Below are 22,824 nucleotides of genomic sequence, written 5' to 3' on the forward strand. Positions count from 1 at the left end.
CAGACCTGGAGGAGAGCAGAGGGCTTCCATATGAATGAGTGGCTTAAGAGAGGTGCCTGGGAAAAGCAGAGTACTTACTCACACAGCAGAACGCCATTCTCCAGCGCTGATCGGAAGTCATTGCTCCCAAATTTTTTCTTGGTTACTGCCTGGAAAAAAGGAATACAAAAACAGTGAGCAAAATAGCGAGAGGGGTTGGGTGAGGAGAGGAGGCGGGGGTTTGTGTGTGTGTGGTTGGGAGGTGGGGAGGTTGAAGAAGAAAGGTAGGATGTTGAGAACAGTAGCAGAGGAAGTCAGAGGTATTTCCTCCTTAGTTCCTACAGTGTGTCTGGGACAGAGTTGAGCACAGTTCTTCAGGTATTCCTCAGGAGCTCTCGAGTGGCTCACATTAATGCTAAAAGCCACTGGTAAACAGGAGAGCTGTGCTAAAACTGTGCTGGAGCCAGGCTGCCCAAGCCGCAAGGCTATGGGAGCATCTGGAGTGCTGGAGGAACACAGTGCTGTGTTAGAGCCTCATGCCTTTCCCATGATCTCAAACCACCACTGCAGGAACACCAAAATACAAATTTACATTTCCTCTAAAAGGCAATAATAGCATTGTTTTTTATGTTTTCATGTGAAATTGCAACTTTGTTATGGGATATCAAATTCATGTTGATGGCCACTCCTTAACAGAGCTTCCTGTTATGTTTTGTTGGAAAGTTTCCACCATCAACGACTTGACCAATCAGTGCCTGAGTTACTGAATCCAACACAAAGTTAGAAAACAATTAGTGTATACTTACACCAATTATGCACAACCCTCTATATTTGTTATTTTATGATTTTATGAAAATGTCCATAGTTTTTTTAATCTACATCTGGATGTGCATCAAAATACATAATTATAGACAATTATACATGGATACATACATTTTTTGCATTCTAGTTAGTGCAGTACTTCATAAGTATATAGCAAAAATGCTCAAAAAGGCCTTCCAATGCCTAGAAAACATTTTAAAACATCCTGGAGCTGGATCTGTACCAAATGCTAATAAAACTGGGCTGACAACCTTACCTCATTGGCTGGGGTTATGGCTACACTGGCAGCCACATTTAATCATATTTTGTTGCAGAATTAGTTCAATAATAGTCTCTGTGGGATTGTGGCATTTATGACTGTATGGACATTTTGGGTGATGTAGTTTGTGGTGCTGCTGAATTGTATTGCATTATACTGACAGGTGTTTCTATTATTTTGTCCAACCTTTTATATCAATGAGGGTAGACTAAATCACAGAAACACCTCTCTGTATAGTGCAGTAGAGTACAACAGCACCACAAACTACATCCTCCAAAATTATCAGAAAGTTGAATCAACACCTCTCTAGTAACACAAGCTGAACATTACAACCTTCATGAGAGCTGGATTTATTACAGGGCTGTTGGATTAGACTGCATTCGTTTTAGCTAGGTGTACCTAATAAACTGGCAACTGAGTGTATGTTATGAATTATGAACACTTTTAGCTCCACTAACCTCACATATTGTAATGTGTTTGATTTCAAGTCTGCATGGAAATCAATTAATTTACAATACCAATAGGACTGATGAGCACACATAATACACTGTAAGTATACAGTAAAGTAAGACAGCTGGTATTAACCAGATTGCACACACACACATACTCACGCACAAGGCAAAACAAGTCAAACGGGTCTCACCAACAAAATTGGTCAGATGTGCCCTGCTTCAAGGCTTTTGTCCCTTTTACTTTCAAGAGAAAGGGACAAAAGCAGGGACAATTACTGTCATAACTAATAACAGGCCATCATTTTGAGGAATGCAGTTGTGGCACCTGGAGCAATTAGATAAAGTGGCTGGAGGACACTATTATCATTTTCGAAAAAAATCATGTTACCCCTCAGACCACACTCTGGGTAACCTGAGATGGCCAAGGCCAGAAATACCCATCATTCCAAGAGAATTAGATCATGTTGTAGAAGATGAATAAGACTGAAGTTTTGACGCAGCAGTCGTCTGCAGTCTTTCAGTGTTTGCACAAGGTGATCAAGCTATTGTTGGGAAATACTTGTTTTGTTTACAAAACATGCAGAAATCGTGGCCTACTCCTCCTTCATTGACAAAAATACAATCATAACCAGACACTGAAAACAGAAAACAGGAACACAGACTGACACGCAAAGCTGCAAACACACACATTCACACACAGAGCAAAGAAACTTTACAGTACAGTGTATAATACGTCAAGCACTGCAGTTGGCATATGAAATCCTGACCCCTACTGTTCTATGTATGCGGGGCCAGCAGCTGGGATTCATGTATGCAATCAGACAATACAGTTAGAAAGAGCATAATAATTTGGATTCACTCTTTCATTGTGACTTACTTAAGGTGTTTGGTACTTTGATGTTTTTCCCCCCACACATTTTCTTATCAAAGTTACATCAGCCCAACAGACTGAATGGGATAATTAAGATATTATCTCCTAGTCCATGTGTGGAAGGTGGGACCTACCCTGGCACTGAACCTAGCACTAAGCTGGCTGTAACAGAATAGTTTTCCCCTCTCTATCGTCATCATTAGAGGTATTACATCCCCTTAGATTTGGCCTACTGTGCCCTCTCTCTCCTGTTGAACCTGCCATGCGGGATAACAACTCTAATCTGCAACAACATACAGCTACTCTGATTTAACAGGGAGATTTAAGGCAGGAGCAGAGATTTCAAAAACAGCTTGCCTTCCCGCAAACCCACCCTCGCTCCCCTCAAGAATGTGCTGCTGAATGTGTTGAAGAATGGAGTCTCATGACGACTTTACCCCACTGTAAAAGATAGAAATGTGGTCCTCAGAATTCATTATGGACTCTTAAAGTGTTCTGATACATGTGTGAAATGAATTATTATTCTTGCAGTGAACCAAGAATGGTGTCTTGGTAGAACACAAATAATCAGGGGAATTGAGGAGTCTCTGGGTCCATGACCACAGCTATTGTTTATTCATGCAGGGCACTGAGGCAAATCAGTATTAGGTTTGCACGGATGCAGCCCCCCACCACTAATTGTTCCTAAAATTCTTTGTTCCTTCTTCAGAGGAGAGAGGCATGGGTCATCAGAGGGCAAGTGGAACATTATCCAAATATTTCAGGGATCTGACTCAAGAAAAATATACTACTGTGGAAGCCATTAGTATCGACACCATCAACATATCAGAATAATAGAACTACATCAACATGTATCAGCAAGTGAATGGCTTCATGTGAGTACATCTGAATGATAGTTCATAGAAATAATAGTTTCTAATTGCTCTCTATCAAAACTGTCAAAAACCCAGAACGGTGCTACAGTGAGGTGACCACTCACACAGTTCCTGGTACGAAAAACAACACAGCAACATAGGTCACGGAAGGCCTATCCACCCCTGAGATTTCAGCCATCACCTCAGTCCAGTGGAGATGAATGGAATTTGTTTGTGTTGATCACATGATTGAAAATATATTAAAAATATTTTTGAAATTTGATATCAACATTTGTTTCTAGAAATAATGTCCCTGACAAGATAATTCACAGACCTCACTGAACAGATTAACTGGAACTACTACTTTCTTTCTACCAAAGAAATGGTCCCTATGTTACAGTAATTTTTCAATTTTGTGAGCACCGCATAAATAAATAAATTCCATTCACCTCCATTGTATTGGGGTGGCGGCAAAACTCATAGATGGATATCTCCAAACCTCTCCAAAATAAAACCCAAACTATCTGGATGGTTTAATAACACTAGAGGGAATATCTTTTAGCTTGTAATCTGGGTGAACTGTGGGGTGAACCCCTTAAAAATATGCCATATATAGTATCTAACATTCAGAACAGCTGAAACAATTAGTCAATTTATCAATTAGTTGGTCAACAGAAAATTAATCGGCAACTATTTTGATAATCGATCGATTAATCGTTTCAAGCAAAAATGCCAAACTTCATCTGGTTCCAGCTTCTCAAACTTGCAGATTTGCTGGTTTCCTCTGTTTTATTTCATTGTAAATTAAATATCTTTGAGTTTTGGACTGTTGATCAAACAAATCCCAGAGCCCAAGGCGGCATTTTCCATTGTTTTCCTGAAATTTTACAGACAAAAACAATTAATCAACAACATACACCAAAACCTGAAGGAGGTTGGTTCAGTTTTACATGACTGCAACAACAGGATAAGTAACAAAACGTCAAGAAATCCACAGGCTTGTGTTACCTTTGATTGGCTGCTTGGTTCTTAGTCTTTTTCAACCAGCCACACACAAACGCAGAGAGTAAAATACTAGAGCTGCAATATAATACAGATTATAGCCTGTGTTGTTACATGACCTTAAAGCAGACCAATGGCTGTAGTGAAGCTCTACCGAAAACTTGTTTAAAGAGGTATTCTAAGTATTCTGGGTAACACCTTCCTGGCTCTTTGGGAAAATACATTCTTGTCCATCAGAACCTAAACAAAAGAGGTAACAGAAAAACTGGCATTAGTCTGACACTGTTACCTATGTTTGTGATTTATTAATATAACAACCTACATTTGCTAAAACATCATCAGTGAAACCATAAAAAGAACTGAAAGAGACAAAATCTAATAAATAAGAACTTATTAGATTACTAACCGCAAACTTAGTTATTATTCATAACAGACTGTGTTTGTGTTTACAGACGGCCACATACATGATCTTCTGACCTGTAAGTTGCATAAAGACTGCCACTTGTTCTTGATTGTCATAACAGTCACACTTACAACCCTTTTATCGAATTAACAAGGACTTTTATTCTACTAGGCCCTGTGGTTGTAGGACGCAGCGCCCTGTGCTGACAGCTGGCCAGCTCTGAGGGGGCTATGTTCACAGCCATGGAAGCTAATGCAGGAATGCGTCCATGTGACAGGCTCCAGACCATTTAGTCTAGTTTTTAACAATACCACCAACCTCGCCTTGCACACATGCCTCTGTTTAAAGTGCTGTGAAGCCAAGCAGCTTGTTAATCATTCAGTGGCAGAATCCAATAGCCACAAAACTTTCTCTTTGAAGGGAAACTGTTTGCCCCGTGCCAGAACTTGGCCCCTGATTACTATTGTATTTCGCCTACGCCAAACCTCTCATACCTATCCTGTTATAGTCCCATGGCCTATACCTTTACCTATTCAACTTATTCAGCTTATTCAGTCTTCCTGCCCCTGCTTGAGATCATGCCCCCACCACAGTCCACGAGCTAAGCCACTACAAAGGGCCAGTGTGCAAGTGTGAGAGACACTGATGTCACATCACAAGCATTCAGATTCACCCCTCATGAAATTAGAACAATATTTGTTTAGTTACAGCCTTGCAGCAGCTCCACACAACCCTGCTGGGAAGAGAATTTGCGAGATGAGGAAACACAGTTTTACCCGCTTGTAAAGAGAAAAGAAAGAATGAGAGTCTGGCTGGAGGTCGGATGGAAACTTTAGATAATTTGACATTTTGGAAATAAAAAGGGACTGTTTTTGAAAGTGCTGGTGGATAGTTGTTTTTTTTTTGGGTTGGTAGCTATTTTGCATTTTGATTACTGCACTAGAAAAAAGGGGCACATTATGACCGTAAAAATAGCATTCTTAGCCTTAGAAAAGCAATCACTTGTTGAAACCTCTTACACATTTCCCAGAAATTGTCATAAACATTATATATAATATGTGACTGCTTTTAGTAGTTTTGGATTCATTACTGACACCTGAAATAGCTATTATATCAATATTCTGTAAATGACTAAGAGTATTACTTTTTATAGCAAGTGACATAAACCCTAAACCCAGTCAATTTATCAATCTGGGTTGATCTGCTTACAGTAGGTGTGTGGTACAATAGTTTGGATCATTCATATTAGTTTTTCTTAATTGCTCTGCTGATTTTCTCACTACATGCTGGCAGCTGCAACCTCAAAGCCCTTAAAAAACGGATGAACAGGTCTAGGCAAGATCTGACAAAGGAAGCAGAAAGAAAACAATAATGATGAATGGGGTCAAATCCATGTACCTGTATTCTGAAGAGCCATCTGATCTCTGGTAGTTGAAATAATAGACTGATTCTATCTTACCAGTTACCTGAGACTTAAGTTCAAGGGTGTTCACCTGAAGCGTTCAGCCATAAACTCAAGCAAATTCTAAATCAGGAATCCATAACCTCACCTTTACACCTTTTATGCTCATGTCAGTCTTTCTTACGTAATCTCAGAGTAGCCAAATACTATCATATCTAAGGGTATAGTCTTTAAACTGAAAACATCCACAGAAAAACACTTTCCTGAAGTGCCATTTGGTGATCACAACAAGCAGTTGCCAATTTTTTTTCACCTTTTTGTCGCCTTGCCTAGGATTTCCAATGCTAAACTCCTGCCACTAACTATGAAGAAAGTTGAGGTAGTTTCATGTTTTTACTCACCTCAATCCACCTCTGCGCCTCCAAATAGGCTTCGTCGCAGCTGACAGCGGACTGCTCACGCCACTCCATCACACAACCTTATTATCGGAGCTGCACCGGCGGGCCAAATCGGTTCCTAGTCGCCCGCATTTAAAAGTCCAGTGACATCAATGTGGGCCGGTTCAAACAAGCAGAAACAATGAACGCACTTAAAACTGGTCAAGCAGTCTAGACGAGCACAGGTGAAATTGTATTCGCACTCCTCATTCATGAAATATGCCTCCTATTGTTCATTTCCACCAGCTCATCGGTGAATGAATGCAAGGTGAAACAGTATTGCCTTTGCATCACCTTGCTGCTGCTGCTTACCTGTTCTTTCATCCGACACACCTGTGGTTTGTTTCTTTTTGGTATTTTCACGCAGCGCTCGGTCTACTCCGCCTATGCAGCGATCAAACGAGTTTTCAAAGTTGACCCGGGCTCACCGCGTCTGGTAGAGGCTCTGGCAGGAGAGATTCTCTTTTCATCAAGTTTAAGCTGCATGAGGTGGGGGCTGTGGCAGGAGGGTTTCCAAAGTGGGGTCCGAGAACCACCCACGGGTCCTTGAGCGGCTTCCAGGTGTTAGTACGCTGTTATTTTCCTCTGTGGAAGACCGTTTTGATCCCAGGTTTTCACTGATGCCCATATATTAGGCCTAACATATTCTCACATTACAATTCCTCTGGACACAATCATATCAATTTGAAGTATGTGGACTGCTGAGCACCAAACAGATAAATGTTAAAATATTTGAGTCCATGGGTAAACTCTTCTACTTTTGATGGAGTTCGGCTCTCTTTTTAAAACAAATCTCTTTCCTGCAACGCCACACAGCGGCGGATAGGGTGCATTGCAGGGCCTGAAAAAAAAAGGAAACGTAACAGCAGCTGTGGAAAGCAACTACTGTATAGTACAATTTTGAGGTACTTGTACTTGAGTGTTTCCATATTCTGCTACTTTATACTTCTGTTCCACTACTATTCAGAGGGAAATGCATGTTTCTCCGCTACATTTCTTTGACAATTATAGTGACTTTGCAGATTCAAATTTTACATAGACTACATAACCCATCATCTTATAAAATGCATTGCTATAGATTAAAATACCCAACAGTATATAGAGTTGTTAAAATGAGCTCAACCTTGACCAACAATATTAAAATGTTGCTTACATGTTAATGGATCAATGATAATAATCCACTGATGTAATATACTGTATATACTAACACAACAGAATGAAAGGGGGTATTCTGCATGAGTACTTTTAATTTTGATACTTTAATGATATTTTGCTGATAATAATCCAGTAAGTCAGTTACCCCTCTAGCATCTCCTCATAAAAAGGCAAACAAGTATCTGTCTATGTACAGAATAATTACTTTTTGTGAACATTTCTGTAGCTTCTACAATAACAAGAATCTACACTTTTCAATTTAAAGTTGCTTTCACATCTGCTCCAAGTGCAGACTTACAGGAATCACAGATTGGATGATCTTCCATCTAGAAGCAGTGAAGTTTACGGACCAAAGTTTTAATCACAATGTAAACCGCAGCAGTTAAGCACCTGGTCAAGTGTCTATAATGATTTGTGTTCTCCTGAGAATGTATTTTCTGGTTCATCTGAGGTATGGCCTACATTACATAAACAAGACAGACAAGTCAAGACTTTAGATGCAGTTTGCTTAATGTTCAGATGTAGGGCACAAGTTTGGCAAGTGACTTAGCAAATCATGAGGCCTCCTCTAGTGTTTTTAAAGGATATGTTAAGTCTGTCTTAAAACAATAGTCAGGTGTCCATATGAACATTGCAACAGGTTTTGCTTGCTGTAATCTTTCCATACTGGCCCTTAAGAGATCCGTTCCCAAATCTATTGTTAGATAAAGCAGGTTATGTTTCAAAGTTTCAGTCCTTTTAGTACAAAATTTGTCTTATTGTTCCTGCACCACAGCTTAGCAAGGAAACACTGTCCGGGTAAACAAAAAGGGGGAAAGGCTGTAACTTTGGAAGATATCCACTTGATTTGTCTAACTAAGACTGCTAAAGTCTCATATTGGTTTCAGATAAAGTGTGGAATGTATTTTTGCACAGAATGAAGACTGTGGATTTTGTCCCCCATCACTTACATTGAAAGTGCATTAGGAAGAGATCTTTTAATGGCCAGTATGAACATGAGGAATGATTACAGCAATCAAATCCTGTTTCAATGTCCATATGTACACCTGAGTATTGTTTTAAGACTGACTTAAAAATTGTGAACCTATCCTTTAAGTTTTGAGAAAAAACATACTCCTTGCAGAGGTATTTTGAATATCTTTCCATTTTATGGAATAAATTGGTAGAGTGACATACTAATGAAAATGAGATTCAGTAAAATTAGGATGATTTTTGCAACATTTGGAGCAGGTTTCTGGTTGCATTCAAATCAATAGCTTTTTGTATTTCCAAGGGAGAGGCCTGTTTCACACTTCTGATTTCTAAATAGCATTTAATTTTCCATTGCTGAGATTCTACACCAGTGTGCCAGAATATTTTTTAAATTCTCTTCAGTAGGCCTGATCAAGTTGTATACATCTGGCAATAAACCTGTCAAAGTCTAATTTACACAAAAGGTAAAAAGATGAACATTTCCACTAAGATGTGTTTATGTTACAGAGAAGATCCACAAGCAAAGTGTTTAATAAATTTGCCTTTTATTTGACAGAATCTTTTATTCTTATTACAAAAATGTAGGCACCTTCCACATGGACGTACAGTCTGCATTTTTCAGTTAGCCTCACTTACAGGAGACATCTTTTTTTGATAAGCTTTTCGTAACATCATTACTGCATACAACAGCATTAAGCTGTTAGCATCTGTTTTTTTCAAAGCCATGACTGAAATTAAAGCCTTGCAAAACATGTTTCTTCAACCGGTTTTGACCATGTGGTTAGACATATGATCAAAAACAAATCACTATATGCATCATTTAACCCAGAGTAAAAAAGAAGTTGAGTTCCCTCAGTGACGTGGACATTTTGTTAAATTTCTTTCTTAATTGAAAGCCAAACATGCCATGTAAACAAACTTTAGTGCAGTGTAGTTATTGAGACGTTTCAGCAGTGGGGAACTGGAAGAATTTGATCTTAACAAGAAATACCTTTAGTTGCACAGCAGCACTCTAATTCTCTTCGTATTTCATCCAACTCTAACAAGTGTAAGATGTAATTTTCCAATGAAGTCAGCACTTGAGAATGTTTGGCAGTAATGTTTTCTTTGTTTTCTGGGGTCACAAGGGAGTTTCCTCAGTATGAATCTTTGGAGAGAGCAATGATGGTGAAACGAACCTCCTGAGGGTCGCGAGCCATGAAGCTCTTACAAACCTCTACAGCATCCTGCAGTGCAATCGAACACGTCAGGAAAATGATTATTTGCAACTCAGCTTGAGAAGATATTTTTATGAAAATCTGTCTGTTATATTCTGTGATGCCTTACCTCGAGGAAAGTATCTTCTGCCGTTTTTCCGTGGACAATAGGGAAAGGCTTCCGGCCATCTATATATAAAAAACAAACAAACAGTGTGCTTCAAATCTGTCACCACTAAATGTGGAATTAAAGTAATTACCATCAACAATGTGACAAATACTACTATATATAAATATGCGCATACAGCAGCGGTTAACTCACCCAGTTCATATAACTGTCCTCCGACATTCACAAAACATATAAAATGCAGATTCACTTTCTCATCTAAACTTGGAGCCTATAACAGACGAGAAATAAACACAAAGTATTGAGTTAAACACATTCTTTTAGATTGTGTAATGAACAAAGTTCAACACAAGATTAGTGGTGTTATCTTGGTCAGAAGCATCCTCAGGCAACACAGATCATCCAACACTCAATACAAACCTCAGTCTGTCCCTCCTGTGCACTGGATTCATGTGTAACACGTATACTCTGAAATAGAAAGTAGGGAAAAAAGCCAATAATTTGGTCCCTTGTACTTTTTTTGGTATTGTACTTAACAGTAATATTAACAATCTCCTACACATTTAAGACTTTTTATTATTTACTATTATTATTATCTAACAAATGATAGCCACAGAGCTGTTCCATAAAATTGTAAATGCTAAAGAGTTACCAGGTAATATAGATTATGAGCGCTGGGTGACCAACAAGATACTGATATGGTGACATGGATTAAAGGTCTGGAGCCAAGACATTTTTTCATTTGTCCCCTGACTGATTAAAAGTGCAGTCCTTCATTCGTGTGGCTATCTCTGACCGCTTCATCACCCCATCCTTGAGCAAAGATTTTCTTTTCAGTGGTTTCTTACCTCATCTTTTTCCAGGAAGGTGGCCCTTTCCTCTGGGGTCATTTTAGCGGATTGCTCAAGAAACTTCTTAAGAGGAGAATCAGGCTCTGAAGAGAAAAGGACAACATATAGTAACATTTATAGGAAACTGTCTGCAAGCAAAAATGTGTTTGGCTTTAGAGCTGGGTGATATGTCAATACACTGATATTGTAATAGGAGATTATGTATTATGAGGCACTGAGTTATTATGATAAATGCCATCTTTTCCTGGTCTAAAAATAAAGTGATACAATCGTCTGAACTGTTCTAGCTGAGAAAAATAATGAACAGTTAATGCCTTTAACTGTTTTGCCATCATATCAACACCACTAGTTTTTTCTCAAAATGTAATAAAACCCATATTTATAGCATTGTATTGTCAATTCACAGTAATTTAAGCCCTCACACGATCAACTCTGCAATCAACAGTCGCTCTCAAGTTGTAAACATGGGAATCTTTCATATCTCTGCAATTGCATATGACGTGAACAGAATAATTATTCACCAAATTCAAGGTGTGTCTTGTTGTTTGCCACTGCGTGAATTAATCCTATTGTTCCACAGGCATTGCCGATAGTTTGCTTAATGAAGTAGATGTCAGGAGAGACCTCCTGTCGCTGATCCTTGAGTTTCTCTTCCTCTTCTTGCTTGAATGTCTCATACTGGACAGACGTAGCAGAGAAGATAAATGTTTTATGGCATGGACATGAGTCTGCACAACTACATGGAATTCTTAAGTTGGTTCATGAACATGCAGTTAATACATTTTACACCAAAGATGTTGCAAAAATAAGTACCTTCTCTGTCACTGGGAACAGAAGTAGCACTGCACACACTGGTCTTGGTACCATGCTGAGAAGCTCTGGATCCAATCCATATACATCTCCAAATTGCCAGGTTGGCCTCATACCCAAACAACTGACAAACTACACAAAAGCTGAGAGTAAATTTGTGTGCATACAAAGACTTAAAGCTTACCTAACAATATCTGGCAGACAAGTTTAACTCAAAGTAAAGTTGTATGTAATAGCTGTCTCCTCATTACTTTTAGAAACAACCGATTCCTACCTAACCCCAAAAATGCTAGAACATAGACATTAAAAAAATATTACAAATGAAATGGAAATGCAGTGTCATTACTCTCCAATAAATATTCGGCCACTGCATGGCAGCATACTAAACTTCTGCCTTATTGATCTGAGGCTTGCTGAATCGATGGTATCTTTTAAATCACTTCTCAAAACTTATCTTTTCAAAAAAGCCTTATTAATTCTAGTACTCCATTTTTATTGCATATATATATTGTATCTGCTTTATTACTTCTAATTCTCTTTATTGTGGGGTGTTTTATGTTTGTTGTATTTTATTTTATTGCTGTACTTTTATTTATTTTTTTAAATTGCCTGATTTTCTTTGCCTCAGTCCTGAAATATTTTATTCCTGGTTCAACCATGTAAAGCACTTAAATTATGTATGTTGATACTAATTATAAGGAAAATAGGAATTTTCTTAAAAGAAGAGTCCCATTAAAACCCAAACAAATATAAACTCTTTACTGATACATTATTGGAAACTTTACCGTCCATGTATGTTAAATTGTATGCTTGCCTGTTGATAAATTTCACATTTTTCATGTTCAGCTGACCTGCTGTGTATTGAATGAATGGTTACACTTGCAATAAATTGAAATTAATTAATTGGAAATATACCAATTAAACACTCTCTATGTTTCCTCATGATTAGTACCAAATTACATAGCTCCTGTGAACTTGTACAACAGAGCTTTACCAAATTGTGCGTAAGTGTGTCTCTACTTAGGATGACATTCAACAGATGAACCGCCCTTGCATTTATAGAATGAGAAATTTTGAAACCATCCAACCTCTTGACACTGTTAAAAGTGGACAGCAATTAGTCTGGTTATTATTCTGGGGTTACATCGGTAACTTTACTCACAAGTCTTGGCTTCTTCAAGTTGTAAATATTAACTGCAGGTCAGAAACTACCTTGTCAGGTAGATCTCTTAGAACATGTCATGGACAGCTGCATGAAATGTAACCAACCATGTCATTTGTTTTATGTGTGAAGCTCGTGAAACAACTTATAAAAATATATTCTCTGACATACAATTACAGCATGCTACTAGCAATAAGGTCTGTTAATGCTTATGTCAAATTCTTCGTGGCCTGTTCCCTTTCATTATGTTTATCAGACAGTAGTACATTATTTCGTAACTTTTAATCTTGAATAATAACGTTGCATTGGATGTAGCATCGCTGCTGGGTAGGCCGTGTGCCTCTGCAAGTCGCTTTGCCGCTGATTATTCAGACCCATCTGGTGTTAAATTCAGTCAGAAGAAAATACTCACCTTTGTCATGACCTGAAATGAAAAGATACAAAGAAAAATATTAATCAAATTGCTTTTGGGTTTAGCAAAGCAGTCATACCGGCTTCAGCTTTTGTTCTCTCTGCTAGCTACAAGTCAGCTAGCCCTCACATGCTTATGAATGACTTCGACAAAACCATATAGTTTGAATTTAATCAGCAATACATACTTCTGGATTCGACTCCAGAGGCAACCAGCGTGGACAGTCCATTTTGAAGTAACGTCAATTGTTGTTTTCCTTTCAACCGAGAGGTGAAACTAATTTACCAAAAGCTGTTTGACAGCTGGAAATCGCTTCCGCGTCTGGAAAGAGCACCTTGACTTTTAGGTAGTGCGCAGGGGTACTTGCTTCTTCATAAACCATAAATACACCACACCCATTACTTTACGACATGAACAGACAATTATATATATTTATTACTTAATAACAGTATATCTTTTTTTAACCTAAATAGTTGTGTCATGGTTCTTTGTCTGCAAAATGAAGGATTTTTGAATGTACTACCCACACCATCGGCCCCACAGTGGACCATTCCAGGGTCATGGGCGTGAGACACGTTCCCAGGGGTTGTAGTTGTTCACTCCCGTTAATATGATCTGGCTGTTCCAGTTTAGTTGTCGTTCGTTATATCAATGGTGGACGTGTTTCTAATCGTTTTTTGGAAGCCATTTTGCAATAATAATAAGATGAAGAAGAAAAAAGAAAAACAAACTTCCCCCAAATCAGGGAACTGGCTCGCCAGACGGGGGCGCTGTTGTTCTTCATTAATTTAATGCTAATATTTTCATTTAAAAAGTTTAACTGCTGGACACAAGATGTCTCCTACTCCACTGAAAAGTCCATTATCAATGTATGTGTACTGGAGGTTTCATTTTGCATATTGGTCCATGATTGGCTTTCAAACTAGTCATTTTCTTTAAAAAATTACTTCTTTTAGTTAAAATCAAAATCTGTGAATTGTGACACAAAAACATTAGTGGGATATATGTTATGTAGGATTTTTAAATGTGTGTCATGAGCCTTATTGGGTATACAGAATGTATATGTTAATGACCAAGTTTTATTCCAGTTAATATTGTCAATTAACTGAAAAAACTTTCCTTAGCTTAGGGGGCTTGGATACCATTGCACGTTTTACAACCTGATCTATTTTGTTTTAAAGATGTCTTTTTCAAGAGTGAAACTGGGGAGTGTTTCAGGCTTTGTCTGAGGAGGCTCTAATGTCTTTTGTTTGGGTTGATGCACTTTGTAACCAATGAGCATTTTAATTTTAATTTTGTTGACTTGCACTTGTTAAAAGAGAGAACATGAATTTACAAAGTAAAAAGGGGTCAAGGGAGGCAGCGGTTTTTACTGTGAGTGTGAGAGTGTCTCCTGCACTACCAGACAAGATTTTTGTCTTAAGCTTTGAAGCAAAAAATGCAAGAAGAATTTGCTGGTTCCAGCTTCACATATGTGAAATTAATATCTTTGGGTTTGGGACTGTTGGTTGGACAAAGCAATCAATTTAAATATGTAAACTTGGGCTCTGTGAAATTGTGATGTGTGTTTTTCACTTTAATTTTATAGACCAAACGATGAACTCATTAATCAAGAAAATAATTTGTAATTTAATCGTTAATTAAAATAATTGTTAGGTGCAACCCTACTGTAAACCTACTCGGCTGTATCTCTTTCCAAAAAATTCCACTTCTCTAAACATTATTTAAGTTATTCCTGGAATATTCTTCATTGAACCTGTCTCCCACATACAAAGACACCTTCAAGTTTAATGTAGGGCTTTTGTGAATATTTCCAGCTGACCTGATGTAAATAGATATATTTCAGTCTCTGTTGGTGTATATGTGTTAATGTCTCAGCCAACAGTATTTTGTCGTAACAGGATTAAAAGATTGCCCTGTCTTTTCTAATTCCCCCTTTTTGATAAGTTATTTGCTTATATTTTAGTATGAAGCCTAATTGTTTTCTAATCCACTCCTATTTGCCCTGTAAAATTGACTGCATTATGCTGTTAATACAAACTCGATACTCTGTATCTGTTTAAAATTAAAAGCCCTCATTTCAGTGGACAGAATCCCTTCATTCATAACAAGGCTTTTATTGTGAAACATTTGTAGGACCCTGATATAGAAAATTCTGTGACTCATGGATGTACAGTACATGGCACAGTTCCCATACATTCAAATGTAGCTGCTGCCATCTTGTGGCACAAAATAACGTTTGGTTAAGACATTACGCAAATACTGTATACAGCCACAGTAAGTGAAATATGACAACAACACTTTAGATCAAATGCACATTATGCTTAGTTGGCATGCACATTATATGACAGGCACCAGCAGTTTATCCACCCTTGTTTTTTGCCCCCAACCACACCCCCGGCCATTATTGTTATTATTGACTACTTACATGAGAAAACACTGTATAAAATGTGAGAAATTATTTCTGAAATACGAGTTTCAGCTCCAAAGCACCAGTACCATGACGGCAGGAATAGACGCGCATCACAATCCAAACGGCGGCTGGCTTGACCCAAGAGGCATGTCCACTTCTCTGGACATGCAGCACACCAGCAGCCTCCTCTCCGCCGCAGCTTGGCACCTTTCTCTTGTTCCATTCTCACACGGTTTATCATTTTTCATGTGGCTTTTGTTCTCACTGTCATGGATGCATCTCGACATGTATCTAAGTACAATACTTGACATAAAAATGGAAGGAAACAGAAAACGACTTTGTTAGCCTACAGAATGAGAGTAGGCCTAAATGCAATTCGTTACTTCGACCCCTGCTTGCAGCTAAGCAGTAACTGGAGGCCAGAAACTTGAGGAAAACCGTCGAAACATGGAGGCCAAACACAGATCAGTCAAAAAACAAAACAAAACAGCCTTGAGATATTTAGAGCTGTAATCAAATGTCTGTCGTGTGACAGTAACATGGTGCTTTCATGTGCCATATGCCAGTCGGCAATATAAAACTAGTCACAGAATTGGCATATGATACTAAAACAAGAGTGGCAAACCACTGGTATACCAGTGAAACGTCATATCTGCCAGTGAAACATGAATGATGAGCTGTTTTTAAATCACACACAGCAGCAGCATATCATAATCATCACTGGGATTTGTCAAAAATAATCGGTATATGTCAGTGGGAAGTGGTATAACTTATGACTCTGGAACATGAGTGAAATACCATTTATAAATAGCCTAAGCCAGTAGAATGGCAGCAGCATACCAAAGACCAACGGTGACATAATACTCAGAATCGACATATGCCACTAAGAGTGGCGTAGGCTACCGTCAGCCACTTTCCAATCTGAGCACTGCTGGAGAGTTAACGGTGGACTGCCACATGGAGGTTATACAGCCAGCTGCTGTGCCTTTCTCTCTGTTTCTACATCCCACTGTGCGCATTTAACTGACCAACATGTCCTCTTTTTCTGACAGCAAAATGACAGAAATGGAAACCTGGAGTCATCATGCTGGCAAGCAACAAAATGGAGATTCCACTGCAGAAACATGGGAGGCACAAGATGACGAAACCTATAAAGATAAAGAGCGGCCCAGACCGCCAAATGCTGAACAACTGAATGTCTCAACTTTGTTTTCATTATTCCTCTCTTTGCAATGCTGAGCTGCATATTATTTCAGTGGGGAAGACAAAGCACAATCACCATTCCCATAGACAGAATGCTCTTTGCCAGTCGAAGTCCCCGATTCTCAAATCGTGGGTTGCCTTGTCTACGCTTCACATAGAAACACATTCAGCAGTTTTAGAAAAACAGCAGACCTGCGTACTCCCACTGTCCCATCTCCCCATCTAGATGAATTTTCTTCCAACAGAGAGGCATGGGTGTAATGGAAAGAACATGGTGTCCCAGTGACTCTGCTCTCATGGGTATAAAATTTATGTCAGTGTAGTGGTGAAAGCTATAATATCTGTCCTTTCTTCCAGCTACAGTGCACTACATCTTCAGTATGCTTGGTGTGATTGTGGGAGCACACAGATTATGGAGCCACAGAACCTTTAAGGCTTCTTTTCCACTGCGAGTCTTCCTCGCTATCGCCAACAAGTACTCAGAGACAGACCCAGACCCCTACAATACCACACGGGGGTTCTTCTTCACCCACGTTGGTTGGCTGCTGGTTCGCAAGCATCCCAACGTATTTGAAAAGGGACAAAAATTGGATCTGTCTGAACTGAAGGCAGATAAAGTGGTTATGTTTCAGAGAAGGTGAGCAAACACTAACCAGAGTTTGTCTTTGGATTTACTGCTGTTGTTCTGTCAAATGTGTCTGCTGCTTCACTCAGTCACTGCAGCACCACGAGGAGTACATAAGTGGTTTTGCCACATTATTATTGTATTGAATCACCCGTTGCTAACTTTTAGTAGTATGCATCATGTAAATCTGTAACTTCTTAGTTATTCTCATTTTCTGTATGGAAATGATAGTTTTTGCTTAATTTAGCTCATATTTACCTATATGTATTCTATCCACAGAACACAAACACGCACACACACACACACAATTACAAATACACACCAAAGCAAGCCCCACACAGACTATACCTACCCAGACTGAGCTGGGCATCTGTTGAAATAAACCATTCGAAAGGTATCCCTTCTCTGGAGCCTGATTCTTTAGCCAGAATCAATGTCCATATTGGCCACGTCAACCAGCATAATTTGGAGAGGAAGCGTTACTTGCGCAATAATTGGTCCTTCGAGCTGGATTGAGAGCAACCCCTCAGACAATATGGACAGCACAGTCCCAGACATGCCAGCGAGCGATGACAGGCCATGTAGAGACCACCACTTGACTCCTAACTTGGCTGACTATGAAGTTGGTTAGAAACCTCCAGTGGGTCATCCTCCACCTTTTTCTTACTGCATTCACAGCGGGTATTCAACAGTATAGCAAGCTGCATTAACTCTCCCAGCCATAGTCATCACAGCTGACCAAACTCCTACTGCAGGACCACATGAGGAGCAGCACCTCCAGCCTCCTCACACTCTGCGCTGGCCCCTGTGGCATCGCCTCCGCTGGTGTCACATTCTGCTACAGGCTCACCACTGCCTGGGGCATCCCCAGTGACACCACACCCAGATCCAGCACCAGCTGTGACCAACTCCACACTGTGTCACGTTGTGCTGCCATGCACTGCATGTTGTACCTCCTTTCCAGTCCAGTCTCCATTCTTCCCCTCTTTAGTCACCACCACCATATTTGACTCATAATGCCCCCTATGCTCATCAGGCATCTCCAGCCCTTACGGCTCCCCAGCCTGGTCACGTCTCACTACCCAGAGCAGAGCTGCTGATGGCTTCCACATATGACATCCCCAGACCTATGTTGCCTGTATTTGAGAGTTTATTGTTTGTCTATATTTAATGATACTCAAGGCAAGAACGATCTGATTGAAAGAAAGAGAGTGGATGTGAGAGCGTCAAATATTAAAAAGCATTTCTTCACTTCAGGTGTTGTTTAAATGTGCATATTAAATATACATATGGGAACAGAATCACAGCGTACCTGCGCAGTGTCCACTCAGCATTTCTACTCTTCTTTTCTACCCAATCAGATGGCCCTATCAACTGTGTGCAGTGTACTAATGTGCAAATTGTCTAAAAATATTCATGTTAATATGTTTATAATTGCTCTCATAACAATGTAGGTTTACATTTATTTCACCATGACGTAGGTACAGATTTTGATGCTGTTTTAGCAATCAAATTATGTAAATCACAAAACACATGAGATGCAATGTTGCTTTTCACTCCCATTTAGAGTGTGTTGTGGGATTATAGACTGTATTATGTGACAATGCCAGTTAAATCTAAAAAGACAATTTTTATTATTAAAAAATTCTATTTTATTTTACTTAGCCTCAGATTGAATTACAGTCAGGTCAGAATTTATCTGTGTAAGATATAATTTGTTCTTTCATTTCAGGCACTACATGCTCTCTGTGGTGATCCTTTGCTTCCTCGTGCCCACGTTGGTGCCCTGGTATTTCTGGGGTGAATCCTTGGTTATAGGATACTTCCTCTCTGGGCTCCTGAGATACGTTCTGCTGCTCAATGCCTCCTGGCTGGTCAACAGTGCTGCACACAGGTGGGGCAACTTTTCACTATTATTTGTCCTACAGTAATGTGCTTATACCCTGTTGTGACCATGTAAGCATTTTTGTGTGATTAAGTGTCTCTTTGCGCCCAAGGGATATTTGAATGATCTTTTCATCACTTGTTGAAAGCTTGTCCTGTCAAGTCAAACACAGTGGCGGCTCTTTCAAAGCTGATTCAGTCTGGCATCTCTAGTGGGGAAGCGTGCTAATCCAGTGGCTGACGTTAATTTGGAATCAGCCACTGGAATTTTTTAAAATGGAAAAAATGTACTGGAAACAATTATATTCAGAAGTCCATTTTCACCTTGTTTTTAGTCCCACTTATTGTGTCATTTGATGTGACAACATCATCTTAAGCTTGTTAATTGGATGTTTTCTACTGCAATGCTCCATGAGATCCACAGACACCTTGTTTCCTAAAGCTGTTATGTCTTTCATGAACCAGAATGTCTATTTTCAACATATCTGCTCATTGTTTGCGGTGTTGATTCAACCTTGAAAAACGATGAATGGAACTTCTACTTGACAAATATATTTGGGGACACCTGTGCTGTTACCAACCAATGTCATAATGATTACAAAGACTAACTTAGCAAATCTGATTTTGGTAGCTTGTAAGTTATATTACTTGACAGTCAGCCTTTAAGATTTTCTAATCCAAAAATAAGTCTCCACTTAGCATCAAATCAAATTATCAGTCACATACGGCCAATAGCTGTTAGCAAGTTATACCTGTGAACTTGTTGACATTCACTGAAACACTAAGCTTTTCTTTTTGGTTTCCAGGTGGAGGCTTCCACAACTTCCATCACACATTCCCCTTTGACTATGCCTCCAGTGAGTTTGGCTACTGGCTCAATCCCGCCACTGCCTTTATAGACCTCATGTGCTTCCTGGGATTGGCCAAGGACCGCAAGAAGGTGTCAAAGGAAGTCCTCATTGCTCGCATGCAGCGAACGGGTGACAGCAGCCACAAAAGTGGCTGAGTCACACTAGCTACAAAGTCTGTCATTGACGCCAACGTATTGGACCAACACAAAACGTAGCAACAGGGATAGGAGCATTTCAGTGGTGGGGTGGTGATTACCATGCCTCTGATTGTATGTTAAACCTCTTCCTGAGCCTAATTTTGGCTTTAAAGATTTGTAGAACTTTCCATAAAATTGCATGGGTATGGGTCTCTTTAAATTGTCCTTTTAAAGTATCCTCACCAACTCTTAGGCACAGCCAGCGACTTGTCTGCATGTGAAAGCACAGCTTTTTCACCATAATCAAACGGGCACGAGGAGAACGAAAAAAGCTAATTGGGATTTAATCTCTTTTGGCAGCAGTAGGATAACCAAAGAAGTCTGTGTGAGTGGTGTGTCATTAATTACAGAATTATTTATCTCTTATTTATTAATGTGATATTTATTAAATGGTCTTTGGCACTTTGAAAGCTTTCTAGTGAGTAGTCTCTACAGGCAAGATTTAGTCGTGTCAGATGGAACTCTCTCATTGGAAATAATCAAAAATGTTCAAACTTTGGCAGAAAGTTGCACATTCATGTAGAACCCCATTGTTCATAATAAGCTGATTGAAAAAAAAGCATTTTCGGGGCTTTTAAAGGTTTAAAACCGGCATTGTTTACATGTTTACTTCCTAGCAGTATTGTTGGTAGGAATTTGTGTCCAGTCACCCACATGAGGACAATGAAAATGATAATAATTTTAGTTTGGTACAACATTTGTAGTTGTTGGCACACCAGAGTACATACTTCACCTTGGGCCTGTTCCAAGAAGCAACTCACTTGATTGAGTTTCATGTTTGTCAGCAAAAGTTAAAGTCTTAAAAATCTTAAAGCCCCAGAATACTCTATGATAGGGGGTCTGTCTGTGTACACCCCCCACACATCACCCCTTTACGCCCCAGGCCTCTTGCCAATAATTACACGTTCTACATTCACGACTAACCATCTTTTATGTTGTACATTCCTTGTATCAAAGCAGGGAATATTTCAGCAAAACACATACATATGTCAATACTTGACCCTGCGAGGATGGTTAGGGATTTTGAATAAATCTGGCACAGTTCACACTTCTCTCATGTCACGTGTTACATCACACTATTAACACACCAATTTGGCGTCGCGGCTGGTGTGATCGCATCGGAAGATGGTCTCTAGTTTTGATTACTTTATGTGATAATTATACAGTTAAAAAATACGCACTGTTCTTTTTTCCATGAGTATTTTGCAATGCCTGTCAAGGAAAGAATATTTTTTCATTTATGTCGAAATAAATGTCCAAATAAAGTGTAACTGGAAAAAGTAGAAAATTGTTAAGTTAAAATCCCCCTCCATGAAAAAATGTGTTTTGCTTATTGTTACTTCACTTGTGCAGAATGGTGTATGTGCAGAGTTAGACACTAGAAGGCTGTTGTGGGGTGAAGGAGGAAAGTTTCTCTGTGCTCATCTTAAAGTTGTTAAAGAATGGATTTTATAACATCACAACTGGTTTGAAAGCCAATCGTGGTCCAATATGCAACTTATAAAATTGTGATGTGGAAACTTAAAACTTCCACCACACATAAACTGAGAAAAGTCTCTACAGACAAAAATATTTGCATATTCATAGATTTTGGATTTCTTAATCAGGGAGAAGGATTACATTTCTGCTATTATACATGGAATCATTTGTGATTTTTTGACCCAGGAAAAAGTTTGCATTTTGTTGCAAAGAGAAGAATTAATTTTGGGAATACATATCAAGCTTTCACAATTACAAAGGATAAGTGTAGAGGTTCAGTTTTGTTGGGTCCCTGCACCTGTGGATGCTAAAGGAAATAAACAAGCAGGTAAAATAGCAAAGAAAGCTCTAAAATTACACAATCATGAAATAATAAGAGTAACATATTGTAGGGGAGGAGTAAAATCTAAAGCTAAGTGGGATAAATGTTTGGAATACAGCCATGATTTACGCCTGGCAGAAGGAATGGCATGCAGATCACAGTGGGAGACATTATTACAGAATACAGAAATCTGTTAATGTGAAGCTGTTTCAGAGAGGATGTTGTACTCAGAGAGAGGGAGTGATATATTCACAGCTTAGACTCGGACATGCAGGTTTTAATTCTACCCTCTATTTAATTTGAAAGACACCTCCAGAACCCTTAAAAGTGGCGTAATACTGTAGAAGATGTTTAACATGTCATTATGCAATGTAATAAATATAATTCAGAAAGGGAGATATTAAAAGATATAGCTCAAGAGACAGGACACATATGGGGTTTAAAAGGACTATTGACTGGAGGTCTAGGATAAAGAGAAATCAAAAGGGGGCTAATGGGATTTTTTATGGAGACAAGATTAGGAAATAGGTTTTGTTTTTAAAATTGTTATGATTTTTTTAAACAATCAACATTCAGACACCACAATGTCTTAAATATTACATTCACGTGGGTCCAAGCAAATTTAGAAACAAACTTGGCAAAGGAATCGATCAAAAAGGGAATTGTCGAAAGTAATCTGATTAT

The 22,824-nt window shown here is 39.0% G+C and overlaps 2 protein-coding genes and 1 long non-coding RNA gene across 17 annotated transcripts in view; 1 reads left to right on the forward strand and 2 right to left on the reverse strand.

Moving 5' to 3' along the window:
* Positions 1–6,952, reverse strand: part of lmo7a (LIM domain 7a) — a 49,104-nt gene extending 42,152 nt beyond the window's left edge. For 6 of the 14 annotated variants that reach the window (XM_044216476.1, XM_044216483.1, XM_044216485.1 and 3 more), the window contains exons 1-3: positions 6,794–6,949; positions 6,446–6,560; positions 79–149 (exon numbers count right to left, since the gene is read on the reverse strand). In XM_044216476.1, the coding sequence (XP_044072411.1) occupies positions 79–149; positions 6,446–6,514 (140 nt within the window). In that variant the 5' untranslated portion in view covers positions 6,515–6,560; positions 6,794–6,949. Of the gene's footprint in view, positions 1–78; positions 150–6,445; positions 6,747–6,793 lie in introns of those variants that run through there. The other 8 variants (XR_006380107.1, XM_044216481.1, XM_044216478.1 and 5 more) reach the window with 5 other exon arrangements.
* A 2,182-nt stretch (positions 6,953–9,134) lies between these two features.
* uchl3 (ubiquitin carboxyl-terminal esterase L3 (ubiquitin thiolesterase)) lies at positions 9,135–13,506 on the reverse strand. 2 transcript variants are annotated; one of them, XM_044215643.1, is made up of 9 exons: positions 13,354–13,502; positions 13,167–13,178; positions 11,596–11,724; positions 11,304–11,460; positions 10,780–10,865; positions 10,352–10,399; positions 10,127–10,202; positions 9,935–9,993; positions 9,135–9,834 (listed from the first exon to the last, which is right to left on the reverse strand). In XM_044215643.1, the coding sequence occupies exons 1-9, from the start codon at positions 13,393–13,395 to the stop codon at positions 9,745–9,747; spliced, it is 699 nt and encodes a 232-aa protein (XP_044071578.1). In that variant the 5' UTR covers positions 13,396–13,502; the 3' UTR covers positions 9,135–9,744. The 2 variants fall into 2 exon arrangements, with proteins under 2 accessions (XP_044071578.1, XP_044071579.1); XM_044215644.1 differs by lacking the exon at positions 11,596–11,724 and having other exon boundaries at positions 13,354–13,506.
* Positions 13,507–13,650: 144 nt separating this feature from the next.
* LOC122885041 lies at positions 13,651–16,842 on the forward strand. Its single transcript, XR_006380037.1, has 2 exons — positions 13,651–14,035; positions 16,632–16,842. It is a non-coding gene; the product is annotated as an uncharacterized LOC122885041 (long non-coding RNA).
* The last annotated feature ends 5,982 nt before the right edge of the window (positions 16,843–22,824 follow it).

Source organism: Siniperca chuatsi, linkage group LG12, assembly GCF_020085105.1.
Source record: "Siniperca chuatsi isolate FFG_IHB_CAS linkage group LG12, ASM2008510v1, whole genome shotgun sequence".
Classification (NCBI taxonomy): Eukaryota; Metazoa; Chordata; class Actinopteri; order Centrarchiformes; family Sinipercidae; genus Siniperca; species Siniperca chuatsi.